We start from the raw sequence: 17323 nt of genomic DNA, 5'->3' as shown, positions 1-17323 counted from the left end.
ACGCAGCAGCAGTGGCATCGGACGCGAGAGGTCAGTTGCTGCTTAGGTTACGCACACAGCACATGCTGGGGATGAGTCCAAAGGTTTAGGAGATTCAGGGAGACACGTTTACACTCGCTGTCATCATGCCTGCCTGAGACAGCAGACCACATCGAGACCCCTGAGCTGTTCTCCCAGCGACACTGGAGCTCTCCACCAAGCACACGCATAGGGCAAGCTGCTGGGTGAGGCCAGACCAACAGGACCAGCCCAAGGTCCCGCCGCTGGCACTGGTACACCCTGAAAGTCAGAGCAGGGAGGCTGGATAAGGCCAAACACGAAGGAGTCATTGCACCTCTCCTGCCACCCCCCTAATGCTCAGCATCAGGCCCGAGCAGTAGATAACTCGGAAAGCAAGCAGGTCTGCCCGTTAAATATTCAGGGAACAAGGGACTCTTCTTCCCGCAGGCAGACCGACACTCCCTGGCGCACCGAGGAGCAGGGATTCACGCCGCCTGTGTCACCACGAAGGACACACACTTTCTGCTGTCCCACAAGCCCAGCCTCCCGGCCGTCCAGACACAGAGCCTGCCACTGCTCCCTTCCAGCCCATCTGCCTGATCCTTGGCATGGAAACCTGGCACAGGAAGGACGGAGCCACGACCGGGTCATGTCCTGGCACAGAGCTGGGAAGCCCTCCCAGGCTGCCTGGTACAGATACAGCCACTTGGTTCCAAGCAAGCTTGAAATGAACTGGCAACCCCAGAATAAAAAGCCCCAGAGACCTTAAGAAACGCTACTGAGCTTTCAGACAGACGTGCACCAAAACACGAATCCTTGCATCCTTTCTCAGGTACACATCAGCCTTCAACCCCCAATTAATTTCCTTCCTCTTCTTCCACCTCTTAGAGTCAGGGCTAAATTACGGTCCCATACCCCGAGAATGTGAATTTAGCCCTTGGCAATTACACCTGATAAGCCTTGTCCTTACCTTGCAGAGAGCGATTCTATGTTACTGCATATTCCTCCCTCCAGCCCCCCCCTTTTTTTTTCTCCCCCCCTAATATGCCAGCTGGAGGCTTGTGAGCAGGGTATTAGGGGATTTGCACTGCATGCTGCTAAATTTGATATGTCCTTTAACAGGAGACAAATGGTTCACAAGGCTTAAAAAGTATCGACTTTTCTTTAACAATAAGCACTAATGGCCTTCAAATAATCAATATTTAAAGTCATTATGGGGTTACACATTATACTGTTAAAACCAAGCCTTTCACTTTAACCCCATCATATCCCTCCCAAGCCCAGACCAGCGCTCCCCCTGACTCACTCCAAGCTCAAAAGGAAGGCTCGGAGCACAGGCTGTGACTGGAGATGTGAGAGGGTCAGGAAATGCAGATTGAAACCGGCAAGGCATGGAAATAAATTTAGAACGGATGGAAGAGGAGGGGGGGGAAAAAAGAGTGCGTGAAAGCTCGGCTTTCTTCTGCTTTGCATTTGATAGGAAGAGACACTTTAAACCTGAGGTAATAGGCAAGCAGCACACAGCTCCTCGCTGGTTCGCCATCCGCAGACGCTGTCTGTGCCAGAAAGGGAAAAACAAATAAAATGAAAGGGCTTTCTAAAAATGGTGTTTGGGATTTCCAGGCAGAAAGAGACACATACTGGCGCTGCTCTTCTAGGGCAGCAACGAGGCCTGGACACAGAGAGGGTCTGGTTTATGCTGCCAGGGGAAATCACTCCCTCAAAATTCAAACTGGCGCTAAAACCAAATTAGTTAAATCGGGTCAAGCTCTTTGGCCTCTTTGCTCTGTGTAACACTCAGCCAGCTGGGAGCTGGTGAGGAATCCTGCCAGCGCCAGAAAGAGGGATACAGCCTTCAGAGCAGAGAGGGGGATGCGAGGCTGGGGTGGGTAAGAGTTGGAGAGAGAATGTGTCCAGAGAGGACTGGAGAACGTGCCCAAGGAGCACAGGAGCCTCTGTGACACAGAGGGGAGGAATTAGGTGGTGAAAGAAAAAAGGGTAGCAACAGCAGATGGAAAGAAAGCAATCCAAAAATCCTTGCTGGGTATTTCAGGCACATCTTTGCCCAGAGAAAAGCCTCTGATGCACAGTGTTTGTCAGCTTTCTGCAACGGAAGGGCGGTAAGTGCATCTGTGAGACCCTGCAGCTCTCGCTCCCAGAACACTCTAGCCAAAGGGCTCGGCTTCCCAGGACCCCAGCAGATCAGGATGCTGACGGCATCTCACGCAGGCAGTATTTCTTGCTCCTTGGCATTCCTCCTGCCTTCACCCCGCAATTGTCTGTGGTCCTGGAAGACGAACTGTGTCCCTACTGCATCTTACAGACAGGACCAGAGAGCGCTGAATTCTACCACCAAAGTACCTGCCCCAACACTTGCCCCTTCTCCAACTATAATCTGCCTCCTCCCCCTCCTGTGAGACCGGGGCAAGTTCTCCCACACCAACCCCGTGAACAAGCTCCTCGTAACTCGTCACCCAGAACTGATGCATCGCATTCAGCCAACAAGCTTCACCACACCGACCAGCAGCTGGCCCAGCCTCGTCTGAGCACCTTGCAACGCCTTCCTTTTGCAAGGTATAAAAGTTTTTCCTCAAAAGGGGGTGAATGCAAGTGCTCCCAAGGCTTCACACACACCAGCCCGCTCGGTGAGAACAGAGTACAATCAGGAGCGAGTTCTGCAGCACGTACCAGGAGATGAGCGCCCTGGCTAAGAGCATGCCAGGCTAAACGACCCCAGCAAAACCAAGCACGTTGCCAACAAATTCTGAAGACAGGATCCAAGGAGTAGGATCCAAGCAACTCTGCCTCTCTGTGGGACACAGCCACCTGCCATTTCTGCAGGAGACACAGCAGTTTGGAGATGGGAAGTACTCCAGGCTGGAGTAGTTACAATGACACCTCTTAGTTGTACCCTTTCCTCTTCCAAGTCTTTTTATAACACTGAACTCAACAATCTTTTCGAATAAACCACGAGGTCCTGGCACTCTATAATCCAAGTCTGAATCAATCTAGAGAAGGATCTAGGAAACCAAAACCATGAAACCAAATGGATTCTCAAGCCTGCAGCTTGAGTCTACTTTTGGCCAGACACACCAGTTTTACTAACTCTTTTCAACAGCTGAGGAAACTGGAGCAAAGAGGTGAAGGGACCACTGCCCCGGCTAAAAGGACCTTGGAACAAAAAAATCCATATTCAGTGTGTCCGTGTGCACACACGAGTGTATCACCGCCTTCAGAGCCAGCACCCACCTGCCTGCCTTATGCTCTGCATCATTAAACCTACCAGCCTGTTTCTGACCAGCAAAGACGGATGCTGACTAGTTCACAAATGTCTGAACACACCTGTCTTCCAAGCGCTCCCTAGCTCAGACTCATCACCCACCTCCTCACACGTGGAAACTGGAAAACTCTCTGTATAGCTCCCACTAGCAGGCAAAGGTCTCTGCATTCCTGTCTTTGCAACAACACCCGCACTGCCCTCATAAATAAAACAGGGTCACCAGTGTGGGTTTCCCCCTCCTTGCTTTGCCAGACATAATGGCTGAAGTCTGGAGTGGCTAATTATTCTTGCCCACAAAGCTGCTGCACTCGAGAGCTGACCTGATCCTCACAGATCTCCCAATAGGAAGCTGAAATGGAATTTTAACGCCATGCCAAACAGTTCACATCCCCCTGCATCATGCGTTATTACTTCTGCTCCTGGGAAAGGAGACGCCGTAAATCTACCTACAGTTTGCCTACGCACGTGAGCCAGCTTCCTCCGCTGCCTTCTCCTCCGCCAGTGCCTATCTGAACCTTTTAAAAGTTCTATACCTTTATTATAAAGGTGCCCGGAGGCTGCTTTGATTTACCCTGTTGACAAAGACGATGGCAGCCAAGTACAAAACCCAAGGCTAACAGCAACAGGGAGAATGGGAGGGAGAAATTAACCCATACAGTTCTTTACTGCTTTATAATGCACGGCCACGGCTTCTCCTGGCGTACCTAAAGAGGCCTGCGGTGCTTTGGCAAAACGGCAAGAAGCAGTTTGCACGTGACAGCTCCACCCAGGCCATTTCTGAGCGGGAGCAGAGCGATACCTGACCCTTAGCGACACCCAGGGGGCTGCAGACCTCTGGGGAGAAGTAACGATCACACGAACTAACGTCAAGCAGACTTACCAAGTCATGACTATGGGGCGTAGTTGTAGCTTCCCTGTTCCCGGCAGGACTCCCACGCTCTGCTAACTGAGGATTATCGCACCTGAGAGCCTGGCCAAGGAGTTAGGCCACACCGGGCCTTCTGACGCCGTCCTCATGCCTTGGCACAGCAGAAGAAGGAAGCACGTGCCCAGCCAGGCCCACCATGATGAGGTTTCATGGGGTTTGTCTCAAAGCTCCTTGGAGAACTACTCTGCCCGGGCATCTAGAGCAGGTCCTGTACGTACGGTCTGAGGAAGTGGCAGTGTGGGAAAACAAAACCAGGGCTGACAACATGCTATGAGCTTTGTTCCAGTCTGCAAACTCTTGGACAGAAAGGAGACTACAGAGTATGTAGCGCAGAGAAAAAAGACAGCTTCTTTGTTTTGTTCCCACCAACACAACCGCAGGCTGGTCTTGCTTACAGGCAAATAACTAGACCTTCACAAGCAGGTGCAAATACCCTTGCTCCGCACAACAAGCCACATTATACTGCTCTTTGAACTGAGGTGCTCAAAGGCCTTCCCAAAGGTTAAGCACAACCTGCTTTCAGAATGAGAACCACTATCACCGTGCAGCGAGGGAAACCGAGACACAGAGGGACTCCTGCAAACTCAATCCAAGGTCCCACAGATACTTCTCTCAACATCAAAGGCAGGTTGTGCCCCTATGTGTTCCCTTCCCCCACCTCACCTCGCCAGGATGTCCCTCTCACTTATGCCGATGCAACTATTCGTAGGGCTGCTTGGAGAACTGAATCAAGATGAAGAGTGGTCCTTTCCAACCGTTAACTCCTGGCCTTCAGCCCCTGTCCCCTGACCTAGCAAGCAACTTCTCTGTCCCTCCCGTAACTGGGGAAGAACGCTGGCCATAACTCAAGTCCTCTCCTTAACCTGCTAGATAACATCCTCTTCCCAAATGATTTAACACTTCCCGGCCTAGCCCACCTCCATTAGCCAGAACACCTGTCTGGCAGTGGCAAGTTCCTCTGGATTTGATACATATCTAATTCATCTTCAGTTTGCCCCTCCTAGGCGCAGCACCTCCCCGTAAGCAACCTCCACCCTTCCGTACGCGCCTTTTCAGCCAGGCCTCCGGCTGCTCTGGCACTTCTCCAGGCCACACATAGCTGGAGAAATTTTCCTGATGACTGACTGCACTGAAACTCCTCTATTTCTGCATTCCTCACAGGTCTGCCTACAATCCACACGGACTGGGTTGGATTTTTATTAGGTGGGTTAGCCAAAGTACACCCTGTAGGAGGAAAGGTTTACCAGGTCTGCCCAGCCCCTACACATTGCAAACCCATTGGTCGAAAGAAGGAAAACCAGACTGGATCTCCAAAGCTGTAAATGGTGGGGGGAACATGCATGTGTGACTGTGAACTCCACACATACATACACATGCTATAGAACGAATATTGCAGCCTGATGCCTGCCCCCACCGCAAGATGAAAGCCAAAAAAGTCTAGCTACTAGAGCCTTTCACGGCTTGTCCCATGACACTCAAAGCCTTTGCATCCCCGTGGCTGCCAGGCCCTCTCCCGCCTTTGCTACCCTTGTCAGAAATGCACGCAGCTTTAATTTCATTTCCTTCTGAAGTTCTTGATTGCAGAGGGAATGGCTTATGGCACAGAGCAAGATAAATGAGCTAGAATTTCCTGGGGCGGGGGGGAAATCAGCTTTCCAGCACTCCTATCAGCAGTAAAAAGGCAAGCCGTGCCTCTTCCTCAAAACAGAAAACTTCTCTTTCTATTCCATCCTAGAGCATTCAGTCTCTCTCATTAGCTGGGGATGCTATAAAATGCAAACGAAACCATCTTAACTTGCTCTGTACCAAAGATCAGGGTAGATCCAGTCTAGCATCTGCTCTGGAGATCCGAGGCAGGATTGGGATCGTTCCCAACCATCCACTCGCCAACCTGGATGTTGAATGTGTACACGCACGAGTGCAAATCACCCCCCTTTGCGTAGGGACACCCCAGCGGGCGGCGGGCACACCCGCCACACCACGCTTTTGCACCTGCATGACGCCCAAGGCAGACGTTAACGCGTCCCCGGGGCAAATCAAACCTGCTCACCCCCACGGGCACCACTACCCTCACCCAGGCACCCCTCTTTCCAGACGCTCCGAGGGTGCACATTGCTCCGACAGCCCCCCCCCCCCCCCACCTCCCCAGCCCCCCCGTGCGATGCCGTGGCGGCCGCAGCAAACCCCGCCCCGGGGCGTGGGTGAGCCTCGGCCGGCCCTTCCCCCGTCCCCCCGCGGTACCTCTCGGGGAAGTGGGTGTCCCTGTGCTGGGGGAGGCCCTGCTTCCTCCGCTGGCTGGAAGAGTTGCTGGCCGAGGGGATGTGCGCTTCCATCGCGCCGGGGTTGCGCGCCGCCGCCGCCGCCGCCACTTCTTGCCGCGCCCGCAGGAGATCTGGGGAGAGGGAAGGGATGGGATGAGCCGCTGCCCTCCACGGACCCCCACGTCCCGTTCACCCCCTCCCCGCTTCCCGCACCGCCGCCCCGGACGGACGCAGGCACCCACCGCCCGCCCTCCGCTCCGGCTCCCCGCCTGCAGCCGCCCACCACCGCAGCCCCCGGGCGGCAAGGGCTGCTCCGGGGCCGCCGCCGGCTCCCCGCGGGCGGCGGGGGCTGCTGCTGCTGCCGTCCCGTCCCTCCCCGCAGCCCCTCCGGCGACAGCCCGCTCCGTTGCTCCCCCCGCCCCAGCCCCGTCTCGGCGGGGCGGGCGAAGCTGTCAAGCGCCGGGGATATGGGGGGGGGGGGGGGAAGCGCGGCCGGCCCTGCGGGTCCCCCTGCCCCGGGCTGCCCCGGGTACTCACCCGGCAGAGCGGGCTCTTAGCGGGATCCGCCTCCGCCGCCAAGGGAGTTTGGCAGCGGAGGAAATTGTGCAACTACGGGAGGGGGTGGATTGTTGTTTAATTGCCTTCCTGTTGGAGGGAGGGAAGGAGGGAGGGAGGGAAGGAGGGAAAAAGGGAGGGAAGGATGGATGGGGGGGGGGGGGAGACAAAAAGGAGAGGGGAGGCTTTCCCGAGCCGCCCGCCTGCCCCCCGCCCCCCTCCGCGGAGCCCCGGGGGCGGCACCTCCCGAGCCGCGGCGGCACCTGCCCCGGCCCCCGCCGTGCCCAGCGGGGAGCGGAGCTGACCCGACCCGCTACCGAGAACCCAGCCGCGGCCTCCGCCCCCCGCCCCCGCCGGCCCGGAGCAGCCGGCCCCGGCCACCCGCGGAGCCCCGCCGAGGCGCACGGCCGGCGGCGCCCAGCGGCTCCGCGATCCGCAGGCCCCTTGCGCTGGGCACCGCTGGTTTTAGGTGGCCCGACCCCGGCCCCCCCCCAACCCCCGGGGGCTGCAGGGTTTGCTGCGGGCAGCGCTCTGCGCCCGGGGGCAGCGCCTGCCCACACGCCCGCCCCGCCAAACCACGGCCCAGCATCTCCCGCTGCGAAGCCTTCCCTGGCCCAGCATCTCCCTCTGCTGCCGAAATCAGGGGCTGGGGGGGGGGGGGGCTGGCTCTATCCCCTCGGCTGGAGAGCACCCGCCGCCTCCCACTCGCCTGGCCGGGGAGCACCCATCCCTGCCACCAGGTACAGCCCAGCCGTGGGGCTGCAGAGCACCAAGGGCCGTTTTCCTAAGCATGGTGAACCCCTCCCAGCCGGTCACCCAGAGCCTGGGGTCTGCTGGAGTCCTCACCTGGGCAAGGGGTGACAGCTTGCCCCGGCAGGTCTGTCCCTGCCTAGCGCAGCCCTGCTGTAGAAAAGGGCTGGGCCACAGAGCAGATGAGGATGGGGGACAAAAAGGGGCTCCTTCCACCCTTAGGCATGACACTTCCATCGGCGGCAGGTCGGAAAGAAATGCTCCCCTCGTTACCGTGGCAGAACCCTCTACCTACTACCCAGGCAGATGTGCAAAGACGGGTCATACGCGTGTCTAGTCCTTCCAGGGTGGGTGTCAGCGTAGGCAAGCTGCCCACCCAAGTGCCACGTGACGGGCAATGCAGGCATGGCCAGATAGACCCCAAGCGCGCATTAACAGGGGCCACAGCGCACTCCAAGGAAGTGAGAAGGTCTAGTGACATGGACATCTGTACCAGTTGCACTGACAGAGGGTTTTTCGACAGTGCTACTCTCTCACAGTTAAGCATCAGGAGTCCCTGAGTTCCTACACCTATGTGAAAAGGCCTCACACATGACTTGCTGATATCCCCCGACAAAACCTCTGCTGCCGTTCGCGCAGTGCACAGGAAACGCCCGCACACAGATGCACACTTAGAGGAAACCTCCTTTATACACTCCCCGTGTACCACTCTGCAAAAGGAAACCAAAACACAGCTGGGGAGAGGAGGAGAGGAAGATTTCTCTTAACGAACACACCCTGCTCAGGATCAGCTCATATACTGAGATTTCAAAGCACTCCACAGCCAGCAGCATACGAGTCCCCTCCCCACAACAGATTCATAAAGCCAGGTTAATATAAGAGTGTTGCATGACCCTGGTAACGACACACTTTCCATCTCCTTTATACCGCCACGCTGTTTTCCTTTGGTTCTGGAAATCTCAGCCATCCATATTCCTCTTAGCCCCAAGATGAGCCCAGCCCAGCCTGAGCTTCACCAATCACACTGTCAAATATTTTGGTGATGGTCAGGGCTGAAGCCCCGCGGTGGGACTGCAAGGTGGAGTGGAAACGCCTACGCAGCTGCTATTTTTGCTGGCAGTAAGAAGGACATCGGTACCTGAACATTTCTAGCCACATCCATGCACACACAACCCCCGTCCCCACACCCCCAACTGAGAGGACAAATATTAAAGTGAGGTACAATCTTGAACTGCAGAAGTATGTACGAAGTAGGGAAACAACAAACCTCACCAGATCACATAAAAAGCCTAGAGAATTCTCTGAGCCAAGGACCGTGCACCTCCAATGTTTATAAATTAATTATCTGAAAAACCCAGGTCACTCCTTATTGCCACAGCGCCTGTAATTTAGAAGTCTGGCGTGCAGCCAATTCCAGAAGCCGCATTGATCCTGAATGACCGCAACAACCCCCACCACGCACACCCTCTCCTCTCCTCTTTCTCTCCCCTCCTTCCCTCCCCTGCGCCCCTACCCCCTCGCACAGCCCCCCCCCCCCCCCCCCCCCCCGGAGGATCTGTTATTTACAATCCTGCACTCTGACAGTTGGGAAATCAGATTGATTGACAGTGGGACGCTGGCGGATGGAGGTTCCAGGCACGGAGACAGACTGAATTCAGAATGTGGGATGAATGCCACTGGGAGAATGGGGGCGGAGGAGGGGGGTTGAAAAGCAATTAAAAGAAAAGATTTCTAAATTATTAACATTTTTTAAATTATTAATGTTATTGGTGCCTCCACGTGAGCCCGCAGATAAACTGCGCTTTGTACTGACACTAATAATTTATAGCCCAACCAGAGCCCTGTGGTGTGGAGACAATCCAAAATACACGAAGTTTTGTCTTGTCAGTGTTACACGGGAGAGCCTGTCTGTGCAGCCTCCTTTTCTCCGCCTGCCCACCCCAAAACCCCAGTGTGACCCCTCACCTAACAAATGCTGACGAGACAATTTAATCATAATCATAAAAAATACGTCAGGCTTTTAATGTAATGAGCTACTTTGTTCATTACAGGGAGGGTGAAGGGGGTGATACCAGCTGTTGTGCAGCACACGCTGTGCCTGGAGGGGCACGTTGGCATGTCCAGCGGCCACCCAGTGCCCAGGTTAACTGGTTTATCACGACTGTCTGTTACGATACCAGTACACACGACAGGTTTGGTGCTGAGTACGTGCTCTGTTCTGTTCAACACTGTCTACAGAGACCTGCGTGTTCACGGTTGAATATTCAGCATTTGCATGTCTGCGCGCGTTACCCTTCTGTGCACGATGCATGTTACAGACTGTCCTCTCACCTGATGTGCTTGTGTCCGTGTGTGGAATCTCCAGCCCCATGGTTCATATATATTTAGTATATACAGTATAACATATATACGGCTTTGCCCCGTACCTATACATCCTGCTTGCAGGAGCTCTGCAGCTCTGTAAATGCCTGGGACAGCTGAGCACCACACACAGAAGCACGTGCCATGTTCGCTACGGTGCGTCTCAGCACAGGTTTATGCCATGCCTTTGCTGATAAGCAAATCCTTACTCCACAGCGAAAAGAATCGCCTTCTTGCCCCCAGAGAAGCCAATCAAATCAAACAGAGTGGAAAAGAAGACAGCCTCTTCATTAACCTAACAAGGAGCCCTGGGGATTTACACTCTAGACCAGAGATTCTCCTCCAGCACTTGCTGGATGCTTCGCCGGTGTTGCCTGCGCTCCTTCCCCGGATCACCCGGGCAGGGACGTGCCAGCCCTCCACGCTCGGGTAGGAAGCGGCACAGGGGCTACAGGTTCTTGCGTGGCGCTGGGATGCTTCAACCCTCTGCTCCCAAGACTGGAACAGCATGCCCTCTTCCATCTCCCTAGCTTTCCCTGATCCAGACACGATGTCACTCCCCTCACCCCTGCATCGGAGGACTCGGGCATAAATGCACAGCTTCGCTCTGGACCAAGCCCAGCCGGCGCCAGCAGGCTCTGCCTGCCCAAGGGAAGGTGAAGCGGGCTGAGGAGCCCTTAGCCTGTGGCTCCTGCGCTCTGCCAAGTGGTTCCCAGGGTAGAACCTGTAACTGCTTAGTGCCCCCTTTAGGCACTGAGCAGGATGCTGCAGCCGAGCTGGATTTCATCAGCTTCCTCCACAACCGAGGCAAAACCTATCAGCGATCCTTCAGTTCCTGCGGAACCCATCAGATCCTGGTGCTGCAGGACCCTTAGCCCCTCAGGAAGCCACTCCGGCCCCAGGACAAGGCAGCAGCACTGGACAACGGTATCTGTTAATAAGGAGGCCGCTTCAGGACCAGGTTTTGGATTTTCCCCTCCTTGCACTAACGTAACTGTACAAGCACCAGCCTCCTTTCAAAGAGCAGAATGGCACCATCTTCCCTTGAACACAGACAACGGTGCAGAAATACTTCTGTGCTGCTGAAGTCTAGAAACAGCAGACAGGCAGGTACAGAGGCACAACCTTGCAGCGCACACAACAGACCTCAAATAAAGCTATCCCTAGTGCCCAGCTCAGCCTCAGAGAACCAGCCCGTCCTGGGCAGGTCTGGGGACAATGTCTTAGTGCTGGAAGCTGGGACCTACACGGTCCTTAAGGCAATGCTCTGAGGAAGCCCTCACCAAGTGAGCATACACTGGGTATGGAAGAAGTTCCCTCCCTTTCAGCAACCTTTTCCCTCACTTTTCCACAGCAGATCTTGTTTTGGCTAGGGAAGGATGAGATCAATCTTTAGTGATATAAACATAATTGCTTTCAATAGATGATATCATGGATGAACCTGTCCCACTGACTTCAGCATTTGCCTGCTAAGCTGTCTTCACTGCAACTTCGCTTCATCTGCATATCTTAATTGCCCGTAAAATCATAAGACATCTAATTCCCATTAAGGTGAAAGGTCTTTAACACCAATTTACGTTATGTCTGAGCGTAGCAACTATCGCACCAACTTTCTAAACCCAGCACTATCAATGCTTCACTAAATCCTGCAACAACATCTTGCTGTTTCAGATCCCATCGCTAAATGGCAGGATTATCTGGCACTGCCTACGTCTCACAGCCCTCCCTACGTTATGCCAACACTCACTCCCCTTGCTCCACACTATGACCCAAGGAAGGCTTAGATCACAGATTCTGAATATTCAAATTGACGCAAACTCTTGAAACAAAGGAAGAAAAGGACCCGCCTCACCACCACTGCAAAACACACAGTAACGGTGGCGCAGCTCATCTGTAAGAAATGCCTGGCCCCCCCAGATGCCTGCAGAAGGCATCAGCATTTGCGGATGGCTGAGGGTAGATGCCTCCACAGAGATGGCGGGAGAAACGGCCTGCAGGATACACTTCAGCACCGCCTGCACTCCTTGCATGATAAACACGCACCACTGCAGCCCGTAAATCCTCCTCACGTGCACGCAGGGGTTAGGGACACCTTACGGGACTTGTACGGGATGGAAAGCGAGCCCCTTCTCCCCTTTGTAAGGGCCGGTACCTCCGTGGCTGGGCACCGCCATGCTGTTGGCCAGCTGGTAGAGACGTTGCTGCTGCTGCTCTTCAAACGTGCCGTGTTCGTTCAGCGCCGACATCATGCGTCTATAGTGCTCCTCTGGGGTCATCTGAGTCACCGAGTCCTCAAGCAGAGGCGTGTGGGAGTTTTCTGAAGAGCAGAAAGATTTGGTCTTTTTTTCCAGAGAGAAATACAGTGGAAAAAAATCACATAAGTATAGGGACAGCGCAAAAGAAAAAGGGGGGTAGAGGGATATTAGCACGATTCCCACAACTCTAGTGTACCCACTGCACTTGACGTGCCAAGCTGCCAAACGCAGCTGTCCTTGTGCTCCAAGAGGTACCATCATATGCAGCCAAGACACACCTACAACCTGCTGAACCTCCAAACACGGGCACGCTTATAGACCGGAAAGTCTACAGCTTCAGTTGCCACAGCACCCAAAAAACTCACAGACAACTTTCCCCACCTAAAGCAACAAGCGTTGCACTATAGTAACACAAAATCACCAGCAAGCTCACAACCCCCAAGGTGGCAAAGAGGACAGGAAGGATGAAAGAGTTCACTGAGTTCTCACCCTTTCATCTTAGGGGACAAGAGTTCTTTCCTTCAACTAATACCTGATCAGACACGCACCCCTTTCCCCCACCTTTCTCAACACCAGCAAGGACACAATAACGTGAGAGACGTTCATTACCAGTGCAGGTGATGCTGACAACCCCACAACACGCAGGGATGGCAGTCCACTTGCCCAGCTCGTGGAGGGAAGGCGCACAAGCAGGTTGTTTCAGACCTGTGCATACGGCTAAGCCCCCTGAGGCCAGTAAAATCACACCCAACATGCCCAGCCTACCTCTCCATCTTCCTGGAATGACTGCACAGCCCAGGAGGGAGGGAGGCACTTTGAGGAAGGCGCTCTCTGCTCCCTGGGCAGTAGGGATCCCAGTCTAACAATCAGGGAGATAAAACCACAGAGGCTTTCTGTTTACTGTAAGCAGAACGCAGAGTAATTACCGTTCTCCGCCTTGGCTGTAGCTGCTATAACACTATTTTATCTTGGATCTTCCCCACAGGCAAAACCTTTTCATTACTCAGAGAGGAACTCCCAGTAACAATCTAAACAGGCAGAAGGGAAGGGAGGGAGCGGGAAGGGCTCCCCCCCATGCTGCAGTCACTCGACCACCGCTGCGTTCTGTGAATGACAAGACCACCCTACCGTGTGCCCCAGATTCCTGCTCTTTCATCCACCTCATTTCACCGACAGAATCCCTCAGGGCTCATGGCAGGTGACTCTGCTGCCAGACTGGCTCCAAATTCAAGGTGGTGGCTCCGAGCACAGGCCATTTACTTCACACCAGTGTCAGCACTGTGATGAATACGCAGGTACTGGACATCTTACTGGGGAAAGAGCTGTGGATCCCTGTCAAGTGAGAGAAAGGCCCCTAACCTAGCTATCAGAAAAGACAGCCTGTGGCAAACAAATACAGTCCACGAGGCAGAGTAACCTGTAAAACGTCCCCCTGCTACAGCAGCTTAGGGGCTGGTTCACTTCTGCCTTGGCCAGAAGGAGAGGCCGTCAGTGCAAGCGCCGTCTGCCACCAAACTCATTACACAACCAAGCGTAGGGGGGCTCAGATTTTGGGCATGCAACCTTCACACGTTGTAAAGAAGCCACCTCCTCCCCAAAACACAGGAGGGGCTAATAATAACAACAACAATAAAGAGTCCGAGCTGCACACAGCTTCAGTGAAAAAGGGTTGCATCACCAGCTCCCGAGGCACTCTTCCTCTGCAAAAGTCCTCTCCGACCCAGGTCAGCCGCCCCGCTCAGCAGGGATTCGCCATCAGCATCGCAATTTGTGGCCGTATCTGCAACCGCTGATCTCTACCCCAGCAACACGTATCTGCGCCTCGGGGACCGCAGGCTTCCTGTGTGAATCACAGGTTGATGGCCTGCTTGAAGCTCGCCCGTACCACGAGCTGGGTTTCCACCCTGCGCTCTGAAACCAGACCCGACAGAGGGAGGCTGCACAAGACAGCAGCCGTGCCGTGCCTGCTCCCTCCCACTCCTCGCCGCCGGTACCCAAACCTGCAAGACACCAGTGGAAGGAGTTGGGGGAGGTGGGGGGGGGGGGCAGAATTCCCTTCCACGTCCCCTTCCCACCAAGTCACCTTGTGGGCCAGATTCCCACATCCTCCTCCGCTCCCTTGCCGCTCCTGCCGCCTCCCCCAGGAACGCAGAAGTGCGCCAACTGTTTCAGTTCCCTCCTGATGCTCTTAACCAAAGGTCTAAGGAGCAAAGCCGCATGCCACAGACCTGATTTAGAAAAACAGCCTTTTTTTTTTTTTTCCACAGCTGTGTCATTAGAGAAAAAAAAGGGAGGGGGGAGGGGATTTAATAACACTTAATTACCATAAACTCTATCCGATCAGCCGCAGAGCAGATTTCAGGTGCAAGGAGGGGAGGGAGAATGGGGGTGGCAAGGGGAGGCTAAGGGGAAGGAGGAGTCCAGAGAAAGGTTGGATTTCCACACTTAAAACTTGGAAGATTTCACATGACTCAGCCAGCGATAATTCCAGCTTTGCTGAAGCTTTGCTGTCTGCTTTTGTCATTACCAGGGGGTAATGCGGGAGACTGATCTCGCCAAATCTCCTCCAGCCGCCAGGTGTGAAATGGACTCTGGCACGGTCACTGGGAAGGCACAGCTGAGGCAGGCATCTGTTGGGTCTTCGCGCTCTCCAGCATGCCTCCCTGTTCACCCAAGCCAAGGGGAGCCCACCTCTCCCACCAACACTGCAGGGTCCCGATGGCAGCAGCCGCAGGGAATTCAGGCTCTCAGAGGAGGCAGGTTTTCTGCTCTGCCTGAAGGATGTGGCACTGCTCCATCACCTTTTCACCAAGCTTTTAGAAAGCACACCCTCCCCAAGCAATCCCAGACAAGTCAGGAGCACCCAGCCTGTCCATCTCCTTTCCTCTGCAACAACAAAGCCATGACAGGCCGAGGCTCCCTTTACTGAACCACGGGCAAAGCTTAAGGAGCCTCCTGCAAAAAGCACCTCACCCCAGGTTCAAAGCCAGGTCTTAGTCAGGAGCTTTAGGGTCTTTGCTGCCTGAGCTGTCACTTGCCAGGGCAGAGAGGGCCCGTGCCCGCTCCCACCATATTCAGCAGTATGGGTCTGGGGGGCAGTGAAGTCGTTCGCAAGAACGGGGCCAAACGTTTTGCCTTCATTTGGCCTAATTGGACAGCTGCCGAACCAGTGAACATATGGGTTTCCCCCCAAAAGAAGAGGAACAAATCGACAGAGGCTGGATCTCAACTGCTCAGCTGTAGTCCAGCTTTGGTTCTGGTCTACTTCATTAACCAAAGATAAGATTTTGTTTTGTTTTAAATGATCGACAATAGCAAAGAAAAGAGAATGGCAGAAGGAGCAGCATATGAGCTCATCAGCCCACCCCAGGGGGCAAGTGCAATATTGTTCCCTACGTATGTTTTCCAGCACTTGATCCAGTCTAGTTTCAAATCTTCCCAAATGACGAGGCTTCCACCAGATTTATTTTTTAGCAGTCCAAATAGGAACGAAAATACTCTTACCGATTTTCTCTTTTTTTTGCAATCTTTCAGTTGTATTTCACGTCTCGAGGTATCGGAGGAGCAGATCTCCAGACATGCTGTTGCTGCAGGAGTGAGGGTTTTACTTGGGGGAATCGTCTCCCGGGGAGAAAGCTTCCTCCGTGACCTGCCAGCACAGCCCTCGCTCCGAGCCTCTGATATGCTCGCATTTCCATATTAGACGCGAGAACGTTCTGCTCTGTTTGACAGCAGCGCTGGCGCGGCCCTGTTTCCACCGAGATAGGGCTCTCTTTTGATCTCTGGTGCGCACACGGCGAGCGTTGGGGAGGGGGAAGGGAAGGTGACTGCTTCCCCGCTGGAAGGGTTTCCAGCCCTACAGGTGTTTTTTCACTCAGTCAGAGAGGAGGAGTGATTTACTTGGCCGCTTCTGTTCTCCTCGCCTTGTCAGGCGCAGCCACAGCAGCACGAGATGTGCCGCGGGCACGGGGTCACTTCTCCCCTTCAAAAGGCTGTTTCAGAGACAATGCAGCCGTGCCCCGAGCAAGAGCTGCATCCAGGGCCAACAAGTCATGGAGAGGGGCACAGTCCCCACCTTGGGCTGTCCACCAGTGCCCGCCCAAGGCTCACCCCCGGCCCGGAGCCAAAGGAAGGGCGCGTCCCAGGGAGACGCTGCAGACCTGGCTCCTGCCGGAGGACAGCGCGGAGACGCACGGGCTACAAAACTCCTGTCGGTCCTTGTTTCCCTTCCCACTCCTAAATCACAAGCTGCTCTCACAGCACCTGGGTCCTGGCCAAGCTTGGGGGACTCCAGCACAATCTTCACAGCACTACTCTCCGGCAGCACTTCCCAAATTCCAGGTAACCAGCCACTAGGGTCCACTGTGCCTGAAAGTGGCTTGTCGCTCAACACAGATCCTTCTGTTTCCAACCAGCTCCTTAGGACAGAGCTGGGAACGCACGGACCGCTTCCCTCCCGGCCCTCCATGGTACCCATGCCACAGGAACGCTGCCTGACTGCCAGCAGGATGGGAAGTCTCCCAGGAGCTCTCAGCTGCAAGGTGCCCTCGCTGTTTGGAGCTTAAGACACAGAAACACTGGCTATAGCCCCTCCTTTGATCCCCTTTGCATACCAGGGGGTGGGTAGATAAAGGCCCCCAAAGCACAAAAGTCTCTGCACCTATTCAGCCCCTCGCTATTCTGATGGCATTCTAGCATCAGCACAGCCTAGGCTTAAAATGACTGCCACAGTGCTGGAGAGACCAGGAGTTCCCCAATGATGTAATATAATAAAAAAACAGGTAACATGGGCGATTAAAAAAAGGCCCAGCTCAGAATTTCCATTCTGTCTCACACTCTTTTAAAGGGCAGGGAAGGCTTTCTGAGAAAAAAAAGTGGGAGTAGAAAAGTTTGCTTTTATTCAGGGCTTCCTAGGAACCCCTGTCTTAATGAC

The 17323-nt window shown here is 54.4% G+C and overlaps 1 protein-coding gene across 2 annotated transcripts in view; it reads right to left on the bottom strand.

Annotated features, from left to right (window-relative positions):
- The window catches only part of SAMD11 (sterile alpha motif domain containing 11), a 123806-nt gene that overhangs the window by 18798 nt on the left and 87685 nt on the right, over positions 1-17323 (bottom strand). For both annotated transcript variants that reach the window (XM_086476189.1, XM_086476190.1), the window contains exons 7-8: positions 12288-12452; positions 6450-6600 (exon numbers count right to left, since the gene is read on the bottom strand). In XM_086476189.1, coding sequence (XP_086332315.1) covers positions 6450-6600; positions 12288-12452 — 316 coding nt within the window. The remainder of the gene's footprint in view (positions 1-6449; positions 6601-12287; positions 12453-17323) is intronic.

Source organism: Leptosomus discolor, chromosome 20, assembly GCF_034619465.1.
Source record: "Leptosomus discolor isolate bLepDis1 chromosome 20, bLepDis1.hap2, whole genome shotgun sequence".
In the NCBI taxonomy this organism is placed as follows: domain Eukaryota; kingdom Metazoa; phylum Chordata; class Aves; order Leptosomiformes; family Leptosomidae; genus Leptosomus; species Leptosomus discolor.
The sequence above is the reverse complement of the archived record's forward strand: the minus strand, read 5'-3'. Positions and strand labels throughout refer to the sequence as shown.